The sequence below is a fragment of the Alligator mississippiensis genome, chromosome 7 (assembly GCF_030867095.1).
Source record: "Alligator mississippiensis isolate rAllMis1 chromosome 7, rAllMis1, whole genome shotgun sequence".
NCBI classification, from domain to species: domain Eukaryota; kingdom Metazoa; phylum Chordata; order Crocodylia; family Alligatoridae; genus Alligator; species Alligator mississippiensis.
The window spans coordinates 62,317,268-62,345,104 of record NC_081830.1 but is presented as its reverse complement, the minus strand read 5'-3'; the positions used below and the strand labels follow the sequence as shown (position 1 = coordinate 62,345,104).

At 40.0% G+C, this 27,837-nt stretch overlaps 2 protein-coding genes across 6 annotated transcripts in view; one reads left to right on the top strand and one right to left on the bottom strand.

The window, feature by feature from the left end:
• MED12L (mediator complex subunit 12L) overlaps positions 1-27,837 on the bottom strand; it is a 310,161-nt gene that overhangs the window by 113,340 nt on the left and 168,984 nt on the right. The window lies entirely within an intron of this gene.
• On the top strand, positions 590-22,903 carry GPR87 (G protein-coupled receptor 87). The gene is made up of 3 exons (XM_006259159.3): positions 590-1,041; positions 18,004-18,135; positions 21,792-22,903. The coding sequence occupies exons 2-3, from the start codon at positions 18,102-18,104 to the stop codon at positions 22,823-22,825; spliced, it is 1,068 nt and encodes a 355-aa protein (XP_006259221.1). The 5' UTR covers positions 590-1,041; positions 18,004-18,101; the 3' UTR covers positions 22,826-22,903.

Here is a 27,837-nt window from a genome sequence, read left to right as displayed (position 1 = left end):
TATGTTTGAGTGGGGGAAGAGGTGTTTAGTCCCCACCCTGGCCCCTGGCCCCAGCTGGGGTTTGCTGGGGGGGAGGACCTTCCCCTCCCCCATAAACTAGATTGCATCCCCAGCCAGGCTTGCCCTCCCTCACCCCTTTGTCAGCCAATCCTCACTAATCCAACTAGAGAGGAGATGGGCAGGGCCAGCCCTGCTCTCTGGGGCAGACAGCACAACCCAACCCAGGGCTGCAAAATGCTGGGATGATGGATGACTGTGATTTAACTTAAACCAGGAAGGGGTCTGGGACAGAAGTTTCATAATCCAGTTTGACCCAAATCAGTTAAGCCTGATACTACATCCAACCAGTTTCATCTCAAACCAGTTTCAGCCATTTTGGCTAGGGATAGACATTCAGTTTGCACGTGAATTAATTCAATCTTTGCAGGTTAGTCTAACCTGGCTAGGCTGAACCGGTTTGTAACCATATAGACATCTCCCTCTGGAGAGAAGAAATGCTGGAACATGCCTGCAGTGGTTCAGCCTAGAAGCTGTGACCCTATCCCCTATGATTTTCTGTATAAAAGTGGGAACTCCCCCTTACTTCTTGTGCCAGTTTCTGGGGCTGCAGGGTTGGCACAGGATGACTGAATACAAAGCGTGCTTTCAGCCTCTTTACAATATCTCCTACATTAACATCTCTGCCTTTAAAGACATGAATCCGCCTCTTCAGGTGAATCACTGTCTGCTTCTTTAGCCTTAGTATTACTGAAGACCCAGGAAGTGAACACTACATTTGAAGATATCACCTACACTAGCATGAGTCATTCAGTAATGAGAAAGCTAGTTGCTCCAGTTGCTCCCAGTTGAGAGAATTTTGACTTTGATTGAATGTCACGAAGTACAAGCAAAAGTGAGAAATCTGTTTCCAGTGATGCTTTCTCTCACGTTATTGCAAGTTATACTTTTATGCCTGAATTAGTTACAAAGCACATGCCTGAGGAATTTAAGGCATTCTGGAGATGCGGCAGAGCCACGAATGGACAGCAAGAATGATGACAAGTAAGTAAATTTTGAATGATCTCAAAAGGGTCTGATAAATTGTTGTATAACTCACCTTGTTCTTAACTACTATTAAGCAGATGAAGAATGAAGGTTAAAACCCTGCTGTTTAAAAATACTTAGAATCATAAATTAGAAATCATGTTAATGAAACAAGCTGAAGGTTTGCCATTAACAGGCTTTTATTGCTCTTCAATCTATTCAAAATTTAGTGTAGGGTAATTTCTGTTTTCAAAAGATAAGAAGCTATTAGTAGTTTCTCTTAAGGTATGTCCACAAATGTAAAAGTTCAGAGCCTTAATAACAAATGTTGCTTCTCAAATGTGAAGTAGCTCATATTAAGCAGAAATAACTAATTGTCAAATACATTAGAAAATGTTTAAGCTCAAGCTCTTTCACTCCCTTTTTCAATGTACTTCTACAGCATAAGGGCTACCTTCCTTCAAACTCCTCTGAAATCATGTTAAAACTTGTCAGGTTCACTGGAAGAACCACATAGCTTTTAACAAACAACTTACGAAGCATATGAGCTGTACTTCTGATCAAAGTTCAGGAAGTCCAGAAGACATTGTCAAAACCCACATCATTTAATAATCTGACACTCAGTTACCAAGGAAGATTCAACTGTAACAATAAATCAGTTTTAGATTTTAAAAATGAGCACTGATTTACTATACAGTATGTACCCTGGTCATCAGCACCATTTTCCCATGATGAGTGTTTGGTCTTGTTCTAAGTAGGTCTGGATTTATTTTCCAATGATAGAGGTTTTAGTAACTTGTTTTAAAAAAATTACACCTGGAGTCTTGTTACAAACATTGATCCTCTGACACTACATGTTCAGTACTGCACCCACCAGGTTATACGAACAACTTTAGTACATCTCTATAACTACAACTCCAAACAAGTATTTTCTTGTATCATTTTAGTCTTGGGGCTAAAAAAGAACACAAATTCATTTTTTTCAGTTTTATTTATAAATGTGGATCACCCTGCTACTTCTCCCATTGGTAATCTTCAGCATGCCACCCTACTGTTCGGGAGGCTGTGTAGAAACAAACAGGAGTAGCCTGCTGAAAGGTGGTATGTTTGTCTTGTTTGGGTGTAAGGCCATCACTTTGCTTCTATAAGTAAATGGGTTTCCAAGGCTAAAGGAGTCTGCTAGTAAGGAAATGAAACAGGTATGAGGGGAAGAGGTTGACATGTTAAGGTTTTAGAAACAGAAAGCATCTGTTTGCCTCAGAGATCTGGAATATGACAGGGGGGACTATCAAATGTTGGACTGCCTTGCTCCCTCCTATGGCCTCTGTATGTCTGTCTTCCTCCTCCTACATCATCTTCCTATTCTTACAATTCGCTTTTTCCCCTACACCTTGCAGTCTCATTCCTAGTATATACCCCCTGGCTACTGGTGCTTCCCTTTAGGGGAGGGAGGGCAGCTCATTCAACACCTGCACAAGGCAACCATTCATGCACTAGCACGCAACATCTGGGCTGTTCCAAAGCTCAAAGCTCTGCAGGCACTTTGGGCTTGGAACAGTCTACCTAATATACATACAACTGAAGTAGAAAGTCATTCTGAAATCAATGCAACATGAGGCACTGAATCCTTTAAATTCCTTCTACATTAATAAAGTGGAGTCAGAATGGAGGAAGTGCACCAAAGTGAATTTTATCTCCTCATGAATATAAGCACAAAGACAGAACAGTACATCAACAGCCAGATGCTCTATGTAAACCAGGAAGTCTGGTGATCCTACCTGTACAAACGATTAAGTAGGGCACCAAATAATACATACAGAAAAAGAAAATACACATAGGCAGAGGACAAAAAATACAGTTAGTAAAATTATGTGATCAAGCCAACTGGGGAAATTTCCTTCCTCACTAAAGACTTTGAATTTCTTTTTTGTGAAGAGAATTACCAGCAAAGCCATTTAGGCTAGGGACAGAAGTTGCATATAAACCAGCTTAAGTGATCAGAAACTGGTTTAAACCTGTAACAGAACGGAAGTTCAGTACACAGAAATCATTTTCAAAATGGCTGAAACTGGTTTAAGATAAGTCTTACGACATTCAACCAGGTTTAACTCAGTTGGGTCCAACCAGTTTATGGAACTTCTGTCCCAGACCCCTTCCTGGTTTAAGTTAAATCAGAGTCCCACAGCAGGCCAGCATGCTTTTCAGCCCTGGGCTGGACTGTGCTGTCTGCTCTAGAGAGCAGGGCTGGCCCTGCCCCTCTCCTCCCTCACTGGAGCACTATCACCGCTTAGGCTGGCTGAGAGGTTGGAGACTGCAGGCACAGCAGCATCTGCCTGGCTTCCCCCCCAACTCTTGCCTCTCAAATAGGAATCCCCCACTCTGTCCCTCCCTCTTCTCTCCCAGAGCACAGACCCCAGTCAGCATCTGGTCACAGTCACACCACCCCCATGCTAACTAATGTTGAAAGGTGTCTACGCATGTGTGTGAGTCTCCAATTTCACTGGGACAAAAGCAGACAGAATAGTGTCTGCTTAGGGCTTTTTAGAGCTAATCAACAGGTCAGCTGGTAATGCCCCTCCATTCCATCCTTGGGAAAAGCTTTTTTAGAAAAGCTTGAACTAATGAGAGAGACTTTTGTTTTCTTGATGGGCTGTGATAAGCTTTGTGTTATCAGCTCCCTGCTGACTTGCTTGTCTGTCAGGTTTGTGGTAGACAGTATGAAGAGGCAGGGATGGACAGGGAGATTGAAAATCTCAGTATTATCAACAGATGTGTGCACAACCCCTCCCCCTCCCCCTTTGCCTTAGAGTGCTAGCCAGGGGCTGAAGTCTGGCAACAAACACTCCTGCCCCTTGAGCAATGAGCCAGGACAAGCCTAGGACTGTGCAGGCAGGGTGGAGGTTTAAACCTGTCCCTAATCACAGTGTCCTGCCAGGGCCTGGCCATGTACCACCCTCCACCCCCTCAGCTCAGTATTGTGGAAGGGAAGGGAGGGCTGCTTTAGTCCCCCCAGCTTCTAGTCTGAGCCACTGCAGGCATGTGCCTGCATTTCTTGATTTAAAAGTAAAGTCTATCCACTTGCAAACTGGTTCAAGAACTACAGGTTAGACTAACCTGCAAAGATTGAATTAATTCAAGCTCTGACTTTTCAGGGTCTGTCCCTACCCCTTAAGTTACAAAGGATAGCCTGACTGACCTAAGTAGCCAGTAGGCAAAGTCATGCCAATAGTAACAGAGCCCATGACACTAAACCTAGTCTAATTAAATACACTATGTTCATATAACAGTTTGAAATATTTCAAGTTGGAAAAGGGTTGATAATGAGACATTCATGATATCACAAAGCACAGAGAAGTGCCTTTATGGAATCTTCCACATTATTCAAACTGCTGCCTTTATAAGTCAGCTAGGTTAAGTGAAATAGCAAACCAACTGCTGATAGGAAAGGCAGCAGCTAATGAGAATGAGCACAGAGACTTTTTTTAAGCTACTTTTTTTAAAGCTTTCTAAGACATCTTTATAAAATGCACTTACAGCTTTTCAAGAAAAGATCCCACTTCTAACATTAGGACTTTAAAGGCGTCTCTAGGTTGTGTCACTGATGGGTCCCAGAGAGGATAAGACAGAACATGTTTTGCCTATTCAAGTCTGCTGACATGCTCCAGAGCTAGAAGTTTAGTAATGATGTTGCTCCAGGCTTGTCCCCAGTGCTTAGTCTCAAGTTCACTGGAGAGATGACTTGGTTTTCCCAGCCATGGTCAGTCCCATCCTACCTAAGACCTACCACTACCATAACATAGACAAGCCCTGAGTAAATTTGACAAGGAAAACTCTCAATTTATAGAAAAATCTTTCTTTTTCCCCTTTGTGTCCACCCTGATTTGTCTGTGGTAACTCCTGCAAATCTTCATTCCCCAATCTCTTATTTGTATTCCTTGGAAAAAATTCTCAACAATCCGAAAGAACAACTGAACGTGAACATTTAAAAGCTGGGTTTTGGGTACCCAGATCAGCAACCGCTGCTGCTGCTGCCACTACACAGAGAATGCCTGTAGCTATTAATAAAGAGGGAATAGGACCCAGAGTCAGGCATCCCATCCGTTTCTCCAATTTACACTTAATGCAGCAAGTCCTGCAGCTTAAATAGAAATGGTGTATAACATTGTCCCAAAAAAGGAGTTCAAAAGCCTGCTCCCATGCTTTCTTGGGAGAGAAAGTGCGACAGTAGCACATGAGACTTTGCTCAAACTTTTTCCCTTTTAAATAAAAATTTAGAAATGCATACAAAGAAAATATTTCAAAATAAAGTAACATTGGTTCAAAGTTATTTGCTTAAAATTACTTAGAATTAAGATTGTCTGGAAAACCTTCCCTCAGCTTCACTGTGTCCAGACTACAATAAAGTCTTTAGTCATATACTTTTTCTTTTAAAAATATCTACAATATTCTGTATACAGAACAAATGCACAAGAGCCAAAACTAACATTATGAAAGTAGCTGTTCATCTAGCATTTCTTAACTCTGACAGAAGAATAGTGGGCTGAAGAAAAGGATTTAAAGGTAAGGCAAATATAAAAGTTATTCCAGTGATGGAATCAGGAAAACGAACAAAATACCAACTAAACAAACAGAGAGGGTCACGAAAGCATCTTTAAAAAAAATCTTATTTCAAATAAATCTCAAGGCTGACAGAATATGCCAAATGAACAACAGAGGAAGAAAAATGAAGAGAAAAGCAGATGACCATGGGAAATTTCAGGGACAGATGAACAGGATAGAAATGCCTAGTTAGAGAGATTTCCAGAACCCAAGGCCAGGGTTTTCCTGATAAAAGCACAAAGTCTTCTGTTATATACAAAAGATCTGCTGAGAAAGTTGAGTGCTTTAGAATTACGATGGCTGGTTCATTTAGGATTGGTATTCTCAAAGTGTGGAAGGGATTCTCAAAGCATGACTAAAGATGATAGTTAGCCTGCAGCCAGGTTCCCCTTGTACCTGAACCTATAGACATGACTAGTGATATAGTTAATAGCACCTCCTTTTCAAGAAAAGGGGAAAGTAGTCTCCTAATAAATTCCTCATCTCTGCACTGAAGCCATCAAAGGACTGAAAGGAACCCACTGCCTAAAGACAGCCTACCAGTTTCAGGGGAGAAATAGGAACCACCACAATCAACTATCATCTACCTGTGCTGCCCTCAGCTTCAGAAAAAGCAGTTCCAGCTACCATCTGGTGGTATGCTGGCCCACAGATCTGTTGGCAGCATTCTCTTGGGAGCATTTGTAATAGCAAATGAAGCACAAAACAGTGCTTATGCACTGGATCTTTTTAGAAGTTACTTTGCCCTAGTACTAGAGCAGGTGAGTTGAAAAGCACTGCTGAGTTTGTTCAGTTTTGAAACTCTGAGTAAGCACTTTAGTCTGAACAGACTGATCACATGAACAGCAGTGATTAAGGATGTTACACATGAATGTCTTCCAGGAGATGATTGTGCTGTAGTTATACTCTGAAATGCATCTATTTCATCAACAAAAATAAATAAATAAAGGGTCAAAGTAAAACTATGCACATGTATTGAGCACAAAAAAACAAAAAAAACAAAAAAATCAAAGACAATGTGCCACCATGCACTTAAAAGGTCTACAAAACCTAGCACTGCAAACAATAATATAGATCTCCTTTTGCTCTTAGCTTCTAAACTCGCCCTTTTATGTACAGAAAAGGTCCTCTTGTGAGAAACAAATTGCAACTTGTATCTAAAAAGAACATGGCATGGCAAACATGAAATCAACTCATGACAAGAGTTTCCACTTTCTGGTCAGGAAATATATATGGTATTGCCAACTCATAAAACATGTCATCACTACTGACAAGCTGTTATGCAGATTCAAGGAGAAAGATAAAAATCACAAATAATTAGGCTCTGAAAATAGATTTAATAAACACTAAGTAATGGTTAAGCATATGCGCACGTGCGCGCGCACACACACACACACACACACACACACACACACACACACACAGAGCTTTATCCATTTTTATGTCACCTCTGCAAAGAAAAGTATTTGCCTCTTAAAAAAAAAAATGGAATAGAAGGTTCTTTAAAAAAGAGACCCCAGGAAGAACAAGTAAAGACCAATATATGTGGGACAATACAGCAATAAACAATCAGTTTGGCAAGTCTTGTTAACACTGCAACACAGTTTAAAGAATATTAGTTAAATCTGAGCTGAGAATATTTTGTGAATAAAAAGAAAAGTTGAAAGCATGTACTACAAATACTACTCAATTTACCTGCCCAATACGTGAAAAGTAAGTTCCAAGGAAAAACTTTTAGCCCCCTCAGTATCCAAGCAGGCTCTTCCAAAATTAATGCTACTGAACAGGAAGGAAAACCAAGGAAACCTCCTACAATTTAATTTGGGAAAATAAAGGTATGCCCTGAGGACATGAATGTCATACCACAGTTCTCAATTTTTTTAGAGTCAAGGCACACCTCAGAAAAAACTCTTATGTTTCACTTGTTTTTAGACTACAGAAAAACAACAAAGCATATTTTGCACGCAGCTCAAAATGTTTTTGAAACTATGATTTCGTATTTGAAATCTCTATAGAGTGACACCTACATGTTTTCTCATCTAACAGTGCTAATATTGCATGACATACTGTAACACCCTTAAAAGGATCTCAAGGCACTCCATGGTGCCATGACACCCTGGTTTGAATCGCAACACGTCAGTATGTCGCTAAATAGGCTCTAGGCCTGCTACGTTTAGGACTAGGTCTATAGCCAGCTCTGAAACTTCACTTGCATTAGGTGATGCTCTGTCTCCTGTCCTGGAATATCTTATTCATACCTTTGTCAACAACAATCTCAAGTAGCATTCAGTATAAAACCCAAATTCCACTCAGCTAGAAAAGTGTGAAACCAGAGAATAAAAGTACTTTAAGTTTAAATCAGCATACACAAGTGCAGAATTTGGCACGAAAAGTTGGTTTATACTAGAATTTTTTGCCAGCAAAACTAAGTTACTTGGAGGTATGTGATTATTTTGATGATATTACTAGGCTAGTCTAATAATCAATAAGATACAGTACATGTATTAGTAATGTATTGCACATGTAATGTGTAATTATCGGTTGGAAAGAGATAATGAGAATGGTAAAAAAAAAATGGTTGGATGTCTGTTTTAGAGTTAATGACTGCATTTGAGAACTAGGATGTTAACTCCCAACAAACCATTCCCCTTTTCTTTATAAAAACATTGAATTGTGCATTTTAAAAATAAATTTTGAACTGACAGCCTTAGGGACTGAAGTCCTTTCATTTGCAATCCATTTATCTGTGGACTTCTTCTAGCACCTTAGGAATGTGCCACACCCCTGAAGTGGAGGGACTAGGGCCAGAAAACAGGTCAGTGTGCATAGCTACAATTCTCAATACTTCTGATGAGATCCCAAATAAGGTGTCAGTTACCTAATCCCTAAGCCAGAAAATAGTTGCCTGATACATTCTGAAGTAAAACTAGAAAGTAAGGCCAGTAAGAAGTAGTAGTTTTTAGGATTTGATGAGCTGAAACAGTTTGTTACAAAACTGTACAACTCAGGGGTGGTAGTGAATGAAGCTTGGTGTTAGATGAGCATAGAGACAGATAAGATTAGATTTGGGGGGGGAAGTCTGAGGAGGAACTTGAAGAGCAAGGAGGGGATTTTGTACTAAATACTGAAGCGGGCAAGATGTTTTCTGCCTTCAGGCAATGGTTCCTGTTTTTGAGTATGACTAAGATTGTTTCCATATTGTAATGAAACACAAGTTCAGACACATCGTAAAGAAAAAAAAAGTTACTTTCTGGGTCAGATTTTCTGTCCTTTTTATACTGAAAATTGACATAAAACCTATCAAATAAGAATCGTCCCCAGTGGGGTAGTATTCTCAACAGAAGTAAACTGAACACTTACAGAACTTTATGTTACACCACTCTGCTGAACCTTACACAGACTGGACCAAACTGGATTGCAATGTGTTCAATATTTCAAAGAACTTACACCATATAACAGATATTAGCTAACATGTTCATTCCAGTATCAGAATACGATTAGATGCTAAATAATAGTGCATCTAATAGTGATGATTGTGGTAAACAAAAATAAAAAAATACCCAAACCAAAAACATCTATATAAAATAGAACAGAGTTTGTGTCCCTAGTTAAGCATCTATTTTCTAACCTGTATGTCTAGTATGCACTCTGATGCTTTTGTCTAGTGTTAAATCTAGACAAAACTATCCTAAGTGAAGGTGACAGTTGTTTGCTTATACAGGAATATTTGTGCCAGTTCCATAACCAACAAGCTATACCTGTATGGGATAGATTTTATAATCATCTATCCAGCTCTCAGAAGTGGGCTGACTCTTACAAAGGCATGCCCTCTGCTCCAAGAGTTCAAACTGTATTGTGAAAAGTAATGTAACTAATAAAAGTACCAAACAAGAGAGGCATTGAGTAAGGAAAACAAGGATTGCAGAAATAAAATCATGCACTTAGCCATGACACATGAACATTGACAGATATAATACATTTTTACACGCTAAATTAAGACAACTTGTAGCTGGTGTGGAAATAATGATGTTTTGGGAAGGACCTGAGCAAGAAAAAAAATTTGGTAGCCTAGTCAGCTTCTGGGAAGGTCACTCCAGACACAAAAGTAGCACAGAGAAAAACAAAGAGAGGTAAGTGGGAGAAGAAAAAATTAAGAGGAGAAGTGAGAATAAGGTTTGCCTCAGTAGAGGGGCACAGTACATAAGGGCAGAGACATAGGTTAGGAAAGATTGATATGGTACGTATCATTTATCTGTCTGTTGATGTTATAAGCACACATATGCCATTATATTACAATTAAGACAGTGTTTTTCCCCCCTTAAAAACTTATATATTAGTATTTTCCAATAAATAGCATGTAAGGAATAGGTTATTTTAGATAAATAAGAAATAGTTTCAATTAGACAATAGTAAATGTGATATACAGTCTCACATTTCCATGATTTAAGTTCTTAATTCAGCTATTTACCAAAGTTTATGGTGATGACTGGATTAACTGGCAAAAAGCCATATCAACAACATTACACTTTACTAAACATATTTCAGTTGTGGGTTTTTTTAATAAACTTAAAGACTTCAGACTCATGACCTAAAATAAGCAATAGAGTTTGGGAAAGACAAAGAAGCAATATAATAGCAAACAGATAGGAAAAGGAGCACTACAATTTAGGGTTACACAGATTTCCCTTCAACAATTTCTAAACTTTTCCCCCTTCTACATCTAAACAGGACAAGGACCCAATGTTTTACTCGTCAGAAATTCCATATAGTCATCCAGTTTCTCCCTGTATAATTGTATCATGTAACCTGGGATTTAATTATCATCTAAGGTTTTATCAATCATGAATATAAACCAGTCTATCAACATCAGTGGCAAAAGGTTGCACCATCTATGCAACAACATGTATTTAACCTACATGTATTGCAACTGCCATCTTTTTATTTTAATGGATGGCAAAAAAACCCCACACAAGGCAAGCAAGCATATAAACCACAAAAGTGCTAACTACTGAGTTACTTTTCTAACTGAGTAAAGATGTAGCTTTTACTGTACCTTAAATGTCACACCTGCCTGAACAAGTATGAAGAACCAATGGAAAAACAGACCATCTGGGTGTTTCTGAGCTTCCCCAGTGCAAATTGCAAAGACATTGTAAACAAATACAAATTTAAAAAGGCAAGAACTAAGACACACCCAGCTGGATAAAATTGGTTAGAGAAAAGAAAAAATGGCTAACTGGAACAAGCAACAAGACATATTTAGAGGTCAGTTGTTTCCATAACAGAAACAATATTTACAGGCAACAAAAAAGTAACTTATCAGAGTTAATGAAGCCATCACCAATTTGATAAGATTTTGCAAAACCTACAGATCTCTCTCCCTTTGCTAGAGGGAGAAAAGAAAGGGGGAGTTTGTTTCCCACACCAAAAGAAAACAATATATGGAGCAGTAGTATAAATTTCAAGGGAGTACAAATTTTCCTCTCAGGATCTGATATTTCCTGTGAGATGGACCATGTCATCACCGTGAGGTTTTTCCAAGTCCAGAGATACAATAGGCTTACTCTGAGATAACCCAAGAGGGCTTGTTCAACCCCACCTTCTTTATTAAGTAACATATGCTATTACAATTGCCTTGCCTGTCTTGATTAACACACATTGGCTTGACAAGATTTCACAGGATGCGGCATCATCTCTGCAAAAGACTGATGTGGAGACTTCACTTAGAGAGAATTCAGAATTATCTCAGAACTGTCCAACTCCAAAGATGTGCTCTCACTTACTAGACATACTTTTCAACCATTACCGTAAAACTCTGTTAAAGAGAAAACCTGTTTTGTGACAGGGATTACCTTTTTAGCATAAGTTCATACAGCATCAAGCACAGTTAGATTTATTCAGCTTCTCAACTACCACAGTAGTAAAGCTCCAAGGGAGGAGGTCAGTGCAACAGCATGGCTATACTGCAGGGTTCCACAGCTGGGTGCAACCCTTAATTCTGCATCCATCCATAGACAAAATCTTCCTTCTCAGGCAAGTTTAGTGATGCAAGGTAGGGGCTACCTGTTACAATTAGAGCACAGATTCTGAACTGTCTTGAGCTGGCAACTCTTTTTACTCTTTGCAGTAAGGAAACAGGCCAAGTTACTCGAGTGTTGACTGTCCTCCAAAACCCGCCCACAAAAGGACAAACAAGTTCTCCCACTGTTCACTGGGAAAGAATCAGAGTGGTTCAGAATTCATCACCAAAAAGCTATGGCAATGTTTCCCCACAGTCCTAAGAATAAACACTAAGAAATACAGACCAGTGAAGAAATAGTAAATCAGACAGGTCCATGCAGTGCAGCTGCTCATATTACAAAGGGATTGGTTTACCCCCACATATTCGCACTTAACTGCAGATCACTTATTAGGATGGAAACAGACACTGCCTGATGTCTCATTTGTACTGCCATTATTTTTTTTTCTGGTAGCACAAATACTGAGCAAATAGACATTGATACTCTTTGTTGTGTCACATGAAAGGCAAAATCAATGGGGGCAACAAAAGGTGGTAATGAACTCTACTGCTTTATTGCAACTGTCATGCTTTCCTTGCTTAGCCAGACCCATAGATTTGGCTCAGTCCTCCTCAGCTAGACCCATATTCTGGGTCTGGCGGGGTGGGGAAAGTAGGAAGAAATAGGTAAGACTGTCATAAATCTGTGGTTTATAAGAAAGTCCCTAGCATGATAGAAGTTGTGGTCTAGCATCAGTAAGTAAACAGCTATTTGGCTGCTTCTGGTCTAAAAGGTGCCAGTTACTTCAGTGCAAAAATGTAGAACACTATCCAGGACAAAAAAGAGGTAATTTAAACACATGAAGGGAAGGAGGAAATTGGAAGGCTTCTGTCAGCTTCTGAAGCAGCATCCCATTAGGAATAATAGAGACAGGAAACCAATTTCGATTTAAAGCAGAGCTTGGTGATCTAATTAAAACGGTTGCCTGAGTTGTCCCTCCCCTTCGACTACAGGCTGTGCTCCTGGAGCCAAGCTGAGAGCAGAGTCAGTGTGAGCAGCATCAGGGAGGTGTTTCCTCCCACCCTATCTTCTCCCTCCCCCCTCAAACTGGCTTGCTAGATCTGGAAGCAGAGCCAGTCCAAGGAGCATCAGGAGGCGCTGGGGCTGCGGCACTCACTCTGCCCACCAGAATTAGCAAGACTAGTCCCATCTCTAGCACCTAATCCTGTTCCTGCTCCACAAGCCTCTAGTGGAAAGTCACAGCTATGCAGATAAGGAGCAGTCAGAACAGGTTTTTTGCCTTACCATCTAACTGTTCCACTAAGCCAAATGGCACTAAGTCAGTCAACATTTGTTCACTTTACAGGGTAAGGTCTGACAAGGCCATAAGTAAATCAGCCAGGTTCAGGTTGGATAACCCCCCAATGTTCAGGCTCAGGCTGGACAATCCCCCAACCCTACTGCCCAGTCCCACTGCAAGGCAATATTGCAATATATGAATTAGTTTTTTAAATTGGGTGCTACACAATTCACAAAAGTTAGGGAAGAGTGCCTGGAGTCCAGAAAGGTTGAGAGCCACTGGTCTAAGTAAGGCAACAGACCATGACTAAGCTGCAATGTGAATAGCCACACTGATAGGACACTGGAATATAGTGTCCCAACAAAAGTAAGAATTTGGTTCAAAATGAGGAGGAGCTTAAGAATTTAATTGTAGGGTTGGTGCTCCTACCTCTGCTTAAAGTAAATCATGGCCTGCCATTTGGCTGTCTTTACCAAGAAGCAGAGAGAATACTGAATGATGCAAATTAAAAGAATAAATTGAGGGAAATCTAAGAAGCATCCTCATTAAACAACAGTTTATTCAACAAATTGAGGAAACAAGGGCACTGATATTCAAGACATCTGTCAATAAATGGCTTCCTGTAAAAAGGAGACCATGTTCCTTGCTCTTCACAGGTAATTCTCTGCTCTTCCTCATGTATAAATATCTGATATAATAAAAGTAAAAAGCCAGCATTCTGTCTATTTCTTGTGGGGCATTTAAAGTTACTGTTGCTAGTTCCCTGAGGACCCAGTTAAGGATCCATACCCTGTCCAAAGAGAGGCAGCAAATAACAGAAGCATAAAGTTTGGTTCTAATAAATAATTCTCCTAACCAGGAATTTATCCTGAAGGTCTTACCAGTGTGGTGGCTCGAGAACACAGCTCAATCTGCTGCTCAAACCCCAAACCCCTGGAGCCCGCTCCAACCCGGTCTGGAGGGAACCCAGGTCAGAAGGAGAGGCTCAGTACTAACCTGAACAGAAACCCATGCAGGAACCATGCCACTTTATGAGCTTTCTCTGGGGTCAGATGGGTGGCACGTGGCTGATGACATCAGCCCAGTGAGCCACTGCAGGAGATTTAAAAGGCACTGAGGGTACTAGAGAAAAAGGAGGCAGGGAAGCAGGCTCCCAGCACCTAGAGCCCAGGAGCAGGAGCCTCACCCGGAATAGGACCATTGGGGAAGGCAGGACCCTGGAGTGGGTCTATTTCGATTAAGAATAAAAGAGAGAAAGAGCCGCGAGGTTCTATACATTAGAGATAGTTAGAAGATGGCTAAAATAGAGAATGTCACAAATTTGTGTTTAGTAGCAATATTTTCTTTATTTCTTACATAACTGTAAAAGAAGTAAAAAGACCAGAGATATAAGTCTAGCAAAAAAGGATGCAGCAATCCTCACTGATCTGCTGGGAGAAAGGAGAGCAATTTTGGATACGGGAATTACACCTAAAGAGAACAAAACGCCACAGGAATTAGGGCTGAGCACACTGCAAGCCAGCATCAAACAGTTAAAGATCACAAAACGTTATCATCAGCAGTTGGCAAATGGCCATGGTGTAGGGGCGGCGGAGCCCCATGTCAGCTTCAGTGGTACCGTGAGTAAAGCCTGGACAGGGACCCATATTATTCCACACTGAACCCCTCCTAAATATGTATTTCATCAAGACATGGCAGGAGAGATGGGAATAGTGCTCTGCCTGGGAGGTTTTTTCTTAGTCACAATACAGCCCGAGGCATGACACCGGACAGTTTCCAGCCACTTATAATCTTGATGGTCTTCTTTGGCTTATATATGACCTTTGGAAAGCAAAGCAAAGAGCCTTTGGAAAACCACAAGAGGAGCCTTTCCCTTCTAAAGGAAATTTAGAAAGCCATGCATTCAGTACCTGAGTGTACAAATGATGACACCATTCAAAAATCATAAAATCTTCATACAAAATTACCTATAGTAGTGATAGATTAACAGTGAACATCTTGTCACTAGTAATGTTCTTTTCGACCCTAGAATTATTGGGGTTGTCATCTACATGCCCTAAGACAAACCTAAAATGCTTGCCCACCATGTAATCTCATTTCATTTAATACCCCAACCTAGACCTCACTTTTTACTTGAACACATCATCCCAGATACTAAGAATCCATTTAAAATGCAGAAAACAAAACCTAAAATTTGGCAGGGGGTGGGGGGAGGTAGTATCTTCTTTACTACCATCTAGTGGTAGTTTAAAATATATTTACTGGAAGTTCATGGTAAAGGGTGAAAAACATGCAAAAAAAACAAAACAGCGTTATACTGAATTACATCAAAAACAGGCAAGACTAGGGTTGGGAGTGTCACTGATTTCATTCTCTGTGATTTTAAGATTCATTTCAACATGCGAGGCAGACACTGCAGTCATTACTTCTAAATACTGAAAAGTTGTCTTGTTATGATTTCCTATTGTACTGTAGGCAAAAAGACCCAAGAGGGTAGAGTCTATTATAGCTGCATACTCGGTATTGTAAACAAAACAATAATTATCTTACACTACAATTTGTGGAGACATTTTTTTTTTGCTAATTCATCTTGGATACATATATCATCATGTTCAGTGTCAAAACAGTATGATGTGAATTTTGTAGTGTGTAACTGCCAATACAAACCAAAATAAAATGAGCAAGAAACTTAAAAATCTGCAATACTTCATATGTTAAAGTGACTGCATAGAAAGTTTACACTGTACTATATATAAAATAAAAATGTATGCTGTGGTTGTGCATTCAACTCTTGAATTTAAAAATGTAAAGATGTATCTTAAGTGATGCATCTTTAATTTATTAATTCAAAAGTTGAATGCACAACCACAGCATACATTTTTATTTTATATATAGTACAGTGTAAATTCTTTATGCAGTCACTTAACATATGAATTATTGCAGATTTTTTATGTTTCTTGCTCATTTTCTTGTTTGTTTGTATTGGCACAATGCAACTTCTGGGGAAGGGGGAGGAGCAAATATTTATGTATTCAATCATCAGGGATAGAACATAATTAGTGAAGCCAGTGACTCAGGTACAACAACTTAAGCTAGCCCATGAGAATTCTGACACTGAGAAGACAGATATTCTACCAGCAAGGGCTCGGTAGAAAGCCAATTACTGTATCTTAAAGAAGCTGCTCTGTTGCAGTGGCTGCCCCTAAGAAATGAAAGAGTCATTAAGTTAGCAACAAACTGCATTTTAATATTTAGTTCATGTGGACTAAGCAAAATGAGGTAGTGAAGTCTAGCTACCATTTGTAAATTAATCCATACACTCATACAGAACTTTTAAATGGGTGGTGGAGTTGGAATTCAGGGCTAGCGATATGAAATTCGTTTACCTACCTCCAAGAACTGAAAAAATGTCATGTTTTAGGGGAGTGGATCTACCTTGAATGTGAAATCTGTTATTTGGTAAATTGGATCCATTAAAGTATAAAAAAAAGGAAAAAAAGTAAATCGAGGCAACTACAGCCTCATGATCTGGGACAGAAGTTCAGTAAACTGATTCAACCTAAATCAGCTAAGTCTGATACTACATCCATCCAACTTTATCTGATTTCAGGCATTTTGAAAGTGGCTTATATGCACTGAACATCTGTTGTGTTACAGCTTTGAACTGGTATCTGATCAGTTATACCAGTTTATGTGTAATTTCTGTCCCTAGCCCATTAGTTTAATGTAGTTGCATGCAAGGTTTTAGGAAAGATCACTTAAGTAAATGGAGGGAAAAGGGACATGAAACCTGAGCTTAACAAATGTAGATCATGGCCTTTATTTTTATTTAAATAAAAACCTGGACTTCGTAGATGGGGAAAATGGGATAAGACTAATCTATCTAGATTGCACTTAAAGCATATGATCTGGTACTAGAATTGAAAATTAGAAAAGATAAGGATTAAAATAAGAAATGTAAGGAGACTTAGAAACTAGCTGCAGGAGAGAACACTAGGTAGTGCTGAAAGGGAAACTACTGAACTGGAAGGTGGTTGCTAGGGGAGTTCAAGTACTGGTCTTAGAATTGATCTTATTTAATACTGTCATCAGGAGCAGATAAAGTTGGAAAATATTGTCAGTAGGTAGGAGCACTAGGATACTACGGAGGAAAAATTAGATGATTTTGAGAGCTAGAACAATTGAAATGGGGTGAAATTCATTAGTGTAAGTTCATTAGGGGTACAACAAAAATGTCACTGATCAACTGCAACTAGTGAAGACCTAACATACACAGGCTGAGCACAGGAGGATGCCTATAAGCCAAAGTGATAAGTCCACAAAAAAGGCAAATGAAAACCTAGGACACATTAGGTATTTCCAGTTGAAGTAGGGAAGTAATGGTACCAGAAAATAAGGCTATGATAAAACCTTGTCGGGAACATGGTACAAAGCTCTAATCATCCACTTCTCACAATTATACAGGTGCAGGGAAGGGCTACTAAGATGATCAAGGAAATAGTGAACCTGTTTTAGATGTGAAGACTTAAGGAACACTGCTTGTTTACACTAGCAAAACAATGGCTGAGAAGATATGACTACTCTTAAATAGTGCACCTCTCTGTAAACAAAATAGAGGAAGAAGGGTTACATAAGCTAAAGGACAAAGTTGGCAAAAGAAAAAAATGGATAGTAACTGAACATAAATAAATTTAGGCTCAAAACCAGAAGAGAGTTTCTAACAATCAGAACAGTGAGGGAATGGACCAGATTTCCATTGGGGGTAGTGGGAGCAAAGAAGTTTTATAGTAGATCTTGAAATGTACAAAGAGGATTACATGATAACATTGTCTGTGATAGCAAGGAAATAGACTTGATAACCCAAGAGATTCATCCCAGTTCTATATTCCTACATTCCTAGACGTAAAGAACTAGTGAATGTTTAAGCGAAAAAATTCTTATGAGGTCTTCAGACAATCAGCTGTTAGCATTCTGTGACCACTGTCTTTCTGAACTGCTCAATGATGGTGTCTTTATACTAAAACTTCTGTTTATTCTTAGTTTATTAAAAAAAAAACCCCACACATTTCCTGTATTTTTCAGAAGTTGAGGTAGTACAGCCCAGGCTAATCTCCAGGTTCATTGTTGCCAGCGTGCCTCCTGAAAACCATTTCAGCTGAAAGTCAAAAGCAACAAGAAGAATGGGGTTCAATGCATCATACAAGAAACTATCAGGTAAATACAAAACAGTTCTGTGAAGTATGCATTAATTGAGAAAGGTTTATGGTGATCCCTGTTTGGGTGTATTTATTATCAACAGCAACATTTAAAAGCAAGTCATTTAACCAGAATTCAGCAAAGCATCACTGAAGACACTTAATTTTCTCAGCAAATAATTGGGAAAAAAGACCCACATTGATTAGTTACGGGACATTTTAAAGAACTGCAAAGTCAGAGGTGCAGAGAGGTGGAGAAGGGAGGGAAGCATAGGAAACTGCACTTTGCCAGTTTCTGTGAATGACCTGAGGCATATCATCTAGGTCAGGTAGACAGTACACTTTTATGGGTATGAGTGATCAGAAACTGATCTATATGCATAACAGAACAGAAAAGCTTGGTACATAAAACTGGTCTACACTCATAACACCAGAAGTTCAGTACATGTAGATTAGCTTAAAAATGGCAGAACCTGGTCCAAGATTTGCCCCCACAAGGTGAACATGTATTCTGTTCATTAGGATAAGTCTACACAGAACAATGCAGTGCCATATTCCAACTATCTCAGATATAAAAAGAAACATTAAGTGCCTTAGCACAATGCTCTGCCCTGCCTAACTGATCCTGCTAAGACAAATTAACACAGGTATCTGCACTTGGCACAGCACTGGACCCAGTAGACATGTCTTAACTGCCCAAATCAACTCTGTACTCTGACTCCCAACAGCATTAATGTAGGCAAGTAACAGAAGTGGCTAAAAGTTAATGTCTGGCTGCTTTTGCTTCCAAAGTGTTTACTTCATCTCTGGTTGCCCATGATCCTATATGTTTTAGAGACTTTTTTTTTTTTTCCAATGGAAAGAGGAAGTGATAGTATGCTTATATTTTTGGGTCTTCTTCCCCTCCATAAGTTTTGCCTGCTTTATGGCCTCACTGTTCCAGTAAAGTAGAAAAAAAGGACCAAAGTAGAACAAAGAACGGAGCCCTCTGCACCTTTCCCAATCAGTAACATGAAAGAAATAATGCCCCTTTATCTGTTTGATAGGAATACGGTCTTCACAGACAAAAGTTAATACAGTACTTTGACTCTCCAAAGAGCAATGCAATTAATCTCCAAAGCAATGTAAAAATGTTTACTGTAACATTAAAGCAAAAACAAGGCCATAACTTTACTAACAATGGCAATAGTATACTGCATTTAAATCCACAAGCAGATTCTTTGCTAACTGGTTGACTATATGTTGCTTGCTTTCAAACAAGTCCTTTATATGGTTACCAAGCCACTCTCCATCCCCCAAACCCACAGGCTTGCACAACTAATATAATCCTTGAGCTAAAAGAACCCATCCATTCTCATCCTGTCCTACATGAGCCCTGAAAGACAAACGGCATAAAGGGACTGATTCTCTCCTATGCAACTCAAGGACATATTAGAATTCTGCAGGTTCAGCATACCATATCACAGAGGCTTAATTTTTGTGCCATCATTGGCTAGACAGAGTTCCTCCAAATCACCCTGCCATGAATGTTTACTCAGGAAATAGGGGTGTAAGTCTCTATTGTAGTCATGCTGGTCTAAGTGGATAGGCAAACAATGTTCGTTAGGTAAATCTGATCTCTTTTATTAGACCAACATAAATAGTTGGAAAATTTTTCTTAGAAAGCTTTTGGGCACAAACACCCTTCGTCAATGAACTCCACTTCATCAATCTACTGAACACAAAAATCTTGGACTAAATATTGACATTAAATTTATGACACATTATAACCTGCCTAACATCCGACTTCCCAAGTAAACTCTCCACTTTTTACCAGCTATCCCCATTCCCTTCCCCACCACCCTCCTGTCTCCCTGTCTTTCGCTACAGCTACATTAATTCCCCCTTCCCTCCCCACCCCACAACCTCTCTCTCACCTACTGATCACTTCAATTTACATTTTCACTGACTGGCTTACTTGCATAGCTGCTTTACCACTCCATCCAGGCAGACAGACCATCTGCAGATGCTTTGTCAGCCTGACAAAGGGTGTTTGTGCCCAAAAGCTTGCTAAGAAGAATTTTTCCAACTATTTGAGTTGGTCTAATAAAAGATATGGGATTTACCCAAAGAACCTTGTCTACCACTCAGGAAATATACTTTCAGCATGAAAATTAGTATGTCCTGGTTTGTTTATTCCCCATCTCATGCCTCAATATATTCATTTTGCCTAAATAAAATTAAATAGCAGGGGCAGATGCACTAAAATTCTTTCTCAATTCAAAATTACTGCCAGAATCTATTTAGGAATACAATATTATTTCAAAACCATCACTGTGGATTTCTTAGCTGAAAAAAAAACCAAACAATGCAATGTTATAAAAAATTAATTTATTGGCATCATGGGAACTGGCCACAAAGTTATACATTTTTTGTGGAATAACTTTGTGGCTTATTACTTCTTTTATGATGTCATTAATTGCTTTAATTTGTGGCCAGGTTGCAACTTAAGATGCAATAACTAGTTAATGACACCCTAACTGTGACAGGGACCCAAGTAATGTAAGAAAGATTATAACAGTTTCTGAAAATGTTAATTTGTTTGATAAACCCTCAGAAGGGTAATAGAAGTTCAACAATCACATTTCTTACATGAGAAAACTCTCCTCTGAATTTTGAGAGCATGGCAAGCAATGAATTTCTCCTAAGCTATCAGAGAAACATTTAATATAGTGGCTTCTTAGTAAGAAACAAAAGCTTACAGCTCGGGGAAAATTATCTTTAAAAGTCCTTCATATAAAATAGCTTAGCTCAAAACATGATGGTATTAGTACATTTCATTGATGTTGATAATTACCAAAAAAAAAATAAAGAAGAGCAAGATGTGGGAGCGCTTGATAGAGCAGAAATACCTCCATTCCAACTTTAGCCTATACTCAGGTCCTCTGTCAGCTGGGCAAATGACTTAGGACTTGATCCTCTAAGCCCTTGCCTGGTACTAAAAGAAAATCATCTCTAGCTGTAACATTGCAAAGAAAAAAAGTACTATCCCTCCTTGTGATGGGGGCTGTGATCCCAAGTTCTCTCTATAATGTAGAAAAGCAGTGGTGTAACAGCTATCTGCCAGGACAGAAAAAAAAAGATAGCTTGGCTAGAAGGTTCTCTCGCACAGGTCAGCCCCCAGCTGCACACGATGCTGAGATGCATCATATCAAGCCTGGGAGTCCATCTCCTTGGGACTGAAATCTTAACCTCTTTGCTTCAGTTGTACATGCAAGGATACTAAAGGGGATGTTTGGGATCACTACTAATTATGAGCCAATAGGGATGCAAGGATTTTTCCAAACACCAAAGCATTCTTAAAATAAATATTCTCATTACCAAAAAAAGAGGCACTCAAAATGCATAATTCATTTTACTGATATTCATCCTACTTTCTGCACACAAATATTTCCCTCCCTCAATGTAATAATAAAAATATGTCTACATTCCAACAGCAATATAATGTGGCTAACAACTACTAGGTACATATATTTTAAAAAAATTCAACAAGCTCCAGTTTTCTGAACTAGTTAACCTGAAAGTCATTTGGGTTCAATCAAAGGCAGTACTGCGACAAGTTGTAAAACATAGGTATGATTATTTATACAAATAGTAATCCCTCACTTAAATTATTTCTTTCCATGTTTCCTACAGATTATCATCTGGACCACAACAATGTTACGGCTAATTACACATTAGGTCTACCCGGGAATTCCACATTCAATGAATTTACAACCATTGTTTTGCCTGTGCTTTACCTCCTCATCTTCCTGGCAAGCATCTTACTGAATGGCCTAGCAGTATGGATTTTTTTCCACATCAGGAATAAAACAAGTTTTATTTTTTACCTCAAAAACATTGTGATTGCAGACCTCCTTATGACACTGACATTTCCCTTTAAAATCATTAAGGACTCACAGCTGGGACCATGGCACTTCAACTTTTTTCTGTGCCGTTATACCTCAGTTTTGTTTTATGCAAACATGTACACCACAATTGTGTTTCTTGGACTTATCAGTATTGACCGGTATTTGAAAGTGGTAAAGCCATTTGGAGACTCCAGAATGTACAGCATTACTTTCACAAAGATCTTGTCTGCTTGTGTTTGGGTTGCCATGGCTTTCTTAGCTTTACCAAATCTAATTCTTACAAATGGTTACCCAACAAAGAAAAATATAGATGACTGCATAAAACTCAAATCTCCCTTGGGAGTAAAATGGCACAGGGCTGTCATTTACATCAACACCTGTATGTTTGTTGTAGTGCTGATTGTGTTAATAGGATGTTATATTGCAATATCCAGATACATATATAAATCAAGCAAGCAATTTATTAGTTCATCCAGCAGAAAGCGAAAACACAACCAGAGCATAAGAGTTGTTGTGGCTGTATTTTTCACTTGCTTTCTGCCATATCACTTGTGTAGAATACCATTTACTTTTAGCCATCTAGATAAACTTTTAGATGATTCAGCACATAAAATTTTGTATTACTGCAAGGAGATGACACTGTTTTTATCTGCATGTAATGTATGTCTGGATCCAATAATTTATTTTTTCATGTGTAGATCATTTTCACGCAGGCTATTTAGGAAGTCAAATATGCGAACCAGAAGTGAAAGCATTAGATCACTTCAGAGTGTCAGAAGATCAGAAGTGCGTATATATCATGAATACACAGATGTATAATGTCACATTCACAAAGACTTTTGCTCATTTGCAATAATCTATTTGTATAGCATGTAAATAAAACTTTTCTTTCGATTACTTGTGCATGTAACAAAATTTAGCTAAACAAAATCTGAACACAGGTTAGTAATGAGTAGATGCTTACAGTATTTCCTATTCAACTTGCCAAAATCCACCTTATATTTAAAAAAATATATATTAAAATATCAAGATACTGTTTATGGGGTATAGGTCATAGCTGTTGGTCTAAGGACATAGGCAGACAAGGTTCTTTGGGTAAATCCGATATCTTTTATTAGACCAACTCAAATAGTTGGAAAAATTCTTCTTAGCAAGACACTAACACCCTTCGTCAGGCTGAGTAAGAGTCTGCAGATAGTCTGTACTCTTCCTGGATGTAGTGATAAAGCAGCCAGAGGCCAATACATATGCAAGAAAGTCAGTCAGTTAAAATGTAAATTGAGGTGGTCAGTTTGGGGGAGGGGGGGGAATGAATGTGACTAGCCAAAGGCTGGGAGACAGGAGGGTGGCCAAGAAGGGAATGAGGATAGCTGGTAAGAAGTGGAGGGTTTACGTGGGAAGTCAGATGTTAGCAGGTTAAAATGTATCATAAATTCAAAGTCTATATTTAGTCCATGATTTTTTGTATCCAGTAGGCTGATGAAGTGAAGTTCATAGGCTCATCTATGAATGGTATTTTGTAAATTCCCTTTGAGGATTAGAACTGAGAGATTGGAGAGAAAGTGGTGTTCTTGTGAGAAATGTGTCCCACAGGTAATTGGGGTGTATCGTCTTTGATAGATTTACAGTGTGTGTTCATTCTGGTGCACAGTTGGTGTTTAGTCTTTCCTACATACTTGTCACAAGGGCATTTTGTGCACTGGATGAGATATATTACACTTCTGGAGGTGCAGATGTAAGATGCAGTAATGGTGATGGTTTTGTTGTGGGCAGTAGTGGAGGTATGTTGGCAGGTTTTACATTTCTTGTCCCAGGATGGTCTGGATCCATTCTGTGCATTTTGGGATGTAGGAAGTTTGCTTCTGGTGATGAGGAGTTTGGCAAGGCTCAGTGCTTGTTTAAAGGATAGGATGGGTGGTTCTGGGAAGATGTCTTTGAGAATTGGGTCTCCTTCTAGTACAGGTTGTAATTATTTGAGGATTTTCCATATAGGTTCCCAGGAAGAATGGTATGTCATAACCAGTGGTGTATGATGCAAGGGGTTTTTTATCCTGTATTGTAGCAATTCTTCACATGGTATCTGGGTGGCTCTTTCAAAAGTGTCATTCATCTCCATGGAAGAGTATCCTTGTTGAATGAAAGCCCTTTTGAGATTTGTGAGGTGGTAATCACAAGTGTTCTCCTCAGTGCAAATTCAGTGGTATCAGAGGGCTTGGCTGTATATTACAGCTTTCTTGGTGTGTTTAAGGTGATTGCTGGTTCTATGCAGATATGTATGTTGGTCTGTGGGTTTCTTGTATATGGTGGTCTGTATTGTAACATTCTGGATTGTGACTGTCATGTCCAAAAAGTGAATGTTGGTGTTAGAGTATTCCAGAGATAGTCTGATGGAGGGGTGCTGCATGTTGAATTTCTGATGGAAAACAATCAGAGATTGAAGATTTTCAGTCCAAATGATGATGAAGTCAGCGATCTATCTTAAGTATAGCAAAGGTTTGATGGTGCAGTCCTTGAGGAATTTTTCTTCTAGGTGGCTCATGAAAAGGTTGGCATACTGCAGGGCCATTTTGGTGCCTATAGCTGTGCCCCTGTTCTGGAGGAAGTGTTGGTTATTGAAAGTGAAGTTGTGTGTGAGGATGAAGTATATAAGTTGGGTAATATCTTTGGATCTGTACTCCGAGTTGCAATCTTGTTCTTGCAGGTACATAAGGCAGGCTTGAATGCCATCCTGGTGTGAGATGCTGGTATATACGCTGGTAAAGTCTATGACTTTTACTAGCTATCCTCATTCCCATCCTGGCCACCCTCCTGTCTCCCAGCCTTTGGCTACAGCTACATTCATTCCCCCTGCTCCCCCTCTGCACCCAACCTGTCTCTCACCTACTGACCACCTCAGTTTACATTTTCATTGACTGGCTTTCTGGCATAATACTGGCCTGCTTTACCACTCCATCCAGGAAGAGCACAGACCATCTACAGACGCTTTCTCAGCCTGATGAAGGGTGTTTGTGCTCAAAAGCTTGCTAAAAAGAATTTTTCCAACTATTTGAGTTGGTCTAATAAAAGATATCGGATTTACCCAAATAACCTTGTCTGTCAAGATAATGTTAGAATTTCTGCTTCCATTTACAAAGAAATAAGGCATAAGAAAGCAACAGTAATAAGTACAGTGGAACCACATCTTACGTGTGGGTTAGGTTTTGAAGTCAGCGCGTAAGGTGAAAATCATGTAAGGTGAAAATCGGTGACTATACATGGGGTGGAAGGGGGCGGGGCTTGAGTTTGCACGTGGCACCGTGCCTAGTGCTGTGCAGCCAGCAGCAGCGGCACAACATGGGGTGATGGTGGGGATGGCTGCGTGCCGCCCAGTCACCATCACGCTGATGCTGCCGCCCGGCAGCCAGCCACACAGTTCCGGGCATGGCTCCATGGCAACAGCGGGAGGTTTTGGAGGCAGTGGCCGTCACCGTCATAATGGGCCTCTAGGTAAGCAGCAGCACTGCGTGCAAACCCAAGCCCCGCCCCCCTCCCACCCCGTGTATAGTTGAATTCACACAAGTTAAATGCGTGTAGGATGCGACACGCCTGTATTGGAAAATAGGCATCCTGAATCACTAAGTGCATTCTCCTTGGCCCATAGGACCTACTATTCCTTCTGGCTTGAAATCTATCAAATTAGCTTAATAGTTTACTTCACAGAAACAAAAAGAATATATATTTAGGTAAGCCTCTTTTTTAGCTGAATCCCTATCACCTGCTCAGTATTACTTCTTTGTAGAAATAAGGAAGAAAGGTAAAGGCAGTATCTTGCTAACAATCAGAGCTAGGAGGGGTGTAAATTCCAAGGTATTCCATAAGCAGAGAATTTCAGGATCATGCAGCTGGTAAAGGACAGGATGGTCAATGCTAGAGATAATGCCCTACTGAGGCTCCGAAAAGGAGCTAAATGTGCACCACCACTCTTGCCTCCCCTCAGAAGCATGCCCATGAACAACTTGGACACAGAAACACAAGCAGGTATGTTACCATCCTAGAATTTGATTGGGTAGAAGAACGCCACACAGGACACAGGGCTCCAATATGTTGCCTTACCACCAATGCACCCAGATACCAGACCACATCATCTGGTACCAGAAGCAAAACAGAGGAAGCAAATACATTTCAACCAGCTAGAATGGAATGAATTTTCATTGCTGGAAATTGAAATTCTCATGTTCATATATGATAACTTAGATGTTAATTCCTATACTCAGCTTTCATTATTTAATTTGTAAATGCCTTAAATCAACATTAAAAATAAATAAATAAATTTGTGAGGGGTTGCATATTGCTGCTGCACTGTATGATGCAGGAAGGGAAATTAATGACTTCATTTCAGTAATAAAAAAAAAATGTGGGAAATAATTTTCATTGGACAAGAGCATCAAGGATGCTTTCAACTTGCTATACAACTGAACAGGTGACATAGCACCATCTAGTGAACAAACTTTTTTCTATCTTTAAGAGACTTCTATACTTTCTCTTAGGTATTTCTACAGTTCAGTCACAGCACTAAAATTCAACCAACCACCTATATGAAACAGAGCTTTTAATTTCAGGTATAAAGATTACAGTCAGACTGACATGAACCAGTACTGCTAGGCTGCAGCACTGAAGAGGAGGACTTGAGAGTTACAGTATCTATAACCTGAATATGAGCCAGCAGCATGCTCCCATTGCAAACAAACGAGTCAGTGGCTTACTGGGTTGTATTAATGTAAGTGTCACTTGCAAATCAAGGAAAATGATTCCCCTGCTCTGTTTAGCACTGGACCTCACCTGGAGTACTATCTCCCACTTTGGGCCCCATACTTCAAGGAAGAGGCAGGCAGTTGGGAAAAAATGCAACAGAGCAACAAAAATTATTACAGGCATCAGATGAGGTCTCAGGGGCTTGTGAGGAAAGGCTGAAAGAACTAACATTATTTAGTCAAGACAAAAGAAGGCTGAGGGGGAATTTGATAAGTCTTCAAATACCTGGAGGGCAATTACAGACAATGGAGATGAGCTTTTGTTTGTGACCATGGGGGACAGAACTAGGAGCAGTGGCCTCAAACTACAGCACAAGAAAGTTGGAGTAGACATTAGGAGGAACATTCAGACTACGATGGTAAAATATTGGAACAGGCTACTTAAATAAACTGTGGAACCTCCTTCCTTGCAAGTTTCAAGAGCATATTAGAGAGATACCTCACTGTCTAGTCAGGGATCCTGCCTTGGGCAAGGAGCTGAGTTAGATGACCTAGTGAGGTCCCTTCCAGCCCTACTTTCCTTTAATTACTATTAGGGGTGCACTGCACTGATAGAGATTTTTTGGGCTGATACCAATGGTCAATTTTTAACGAGCCATATCTGCCAATATGGATCCAATTGCCAATATGCAGCCAGGAAGCTTGGAGAGCAGTGACCAGCTGGTAAGTCTGTTGTGGGGGAAGGGGTGAGGGGAGACCCACAGGGTGTGGAGGGGGGGAGGTGCAGATTGATCCCCCTGCGGTGAAGGAGGGAGTGAGGCTGGGGCAGAGCACGGGATGGAGCCACGAGCTGCTAGTCTGTGGAGCTGTGGAGTGCCGGGGGGGGGGGGGGAGAGCTGCAGCCAGCCCAAAATTCACAGTAGTTTCTGTTCCCAGCACTGCTGCCACCTGCCCCGAGTACAGCCCTGACCCAATCCCCCATCAGGAAGAGCCCAGCACTGCCCCCAAACCACAGCAGCAGTCTGCCATCGCCCTGCATGCAGACCCAGGGGGAAATGCCCCCCATGCCCTCCTGGGGTATGCGCAGTGACAGGAGCTGCC

What these genes read in the sequence shown, in the direction of transcription:
- GPR87 (XM_006259159.3), top strand. Translation starts at nt 18,102, where the DNA reads ATGGGGTTCAATGCATCATACAAGAAACTATCAG. An exon ending in ATCATACAAGAAACTATCAG is followed by an intron (nt 18,136 to 21,791) that starts GTAAATACAAAA and finishes TGTTTCCTACAG; the next exon opens with ATTATCATCTGGACCACAAC.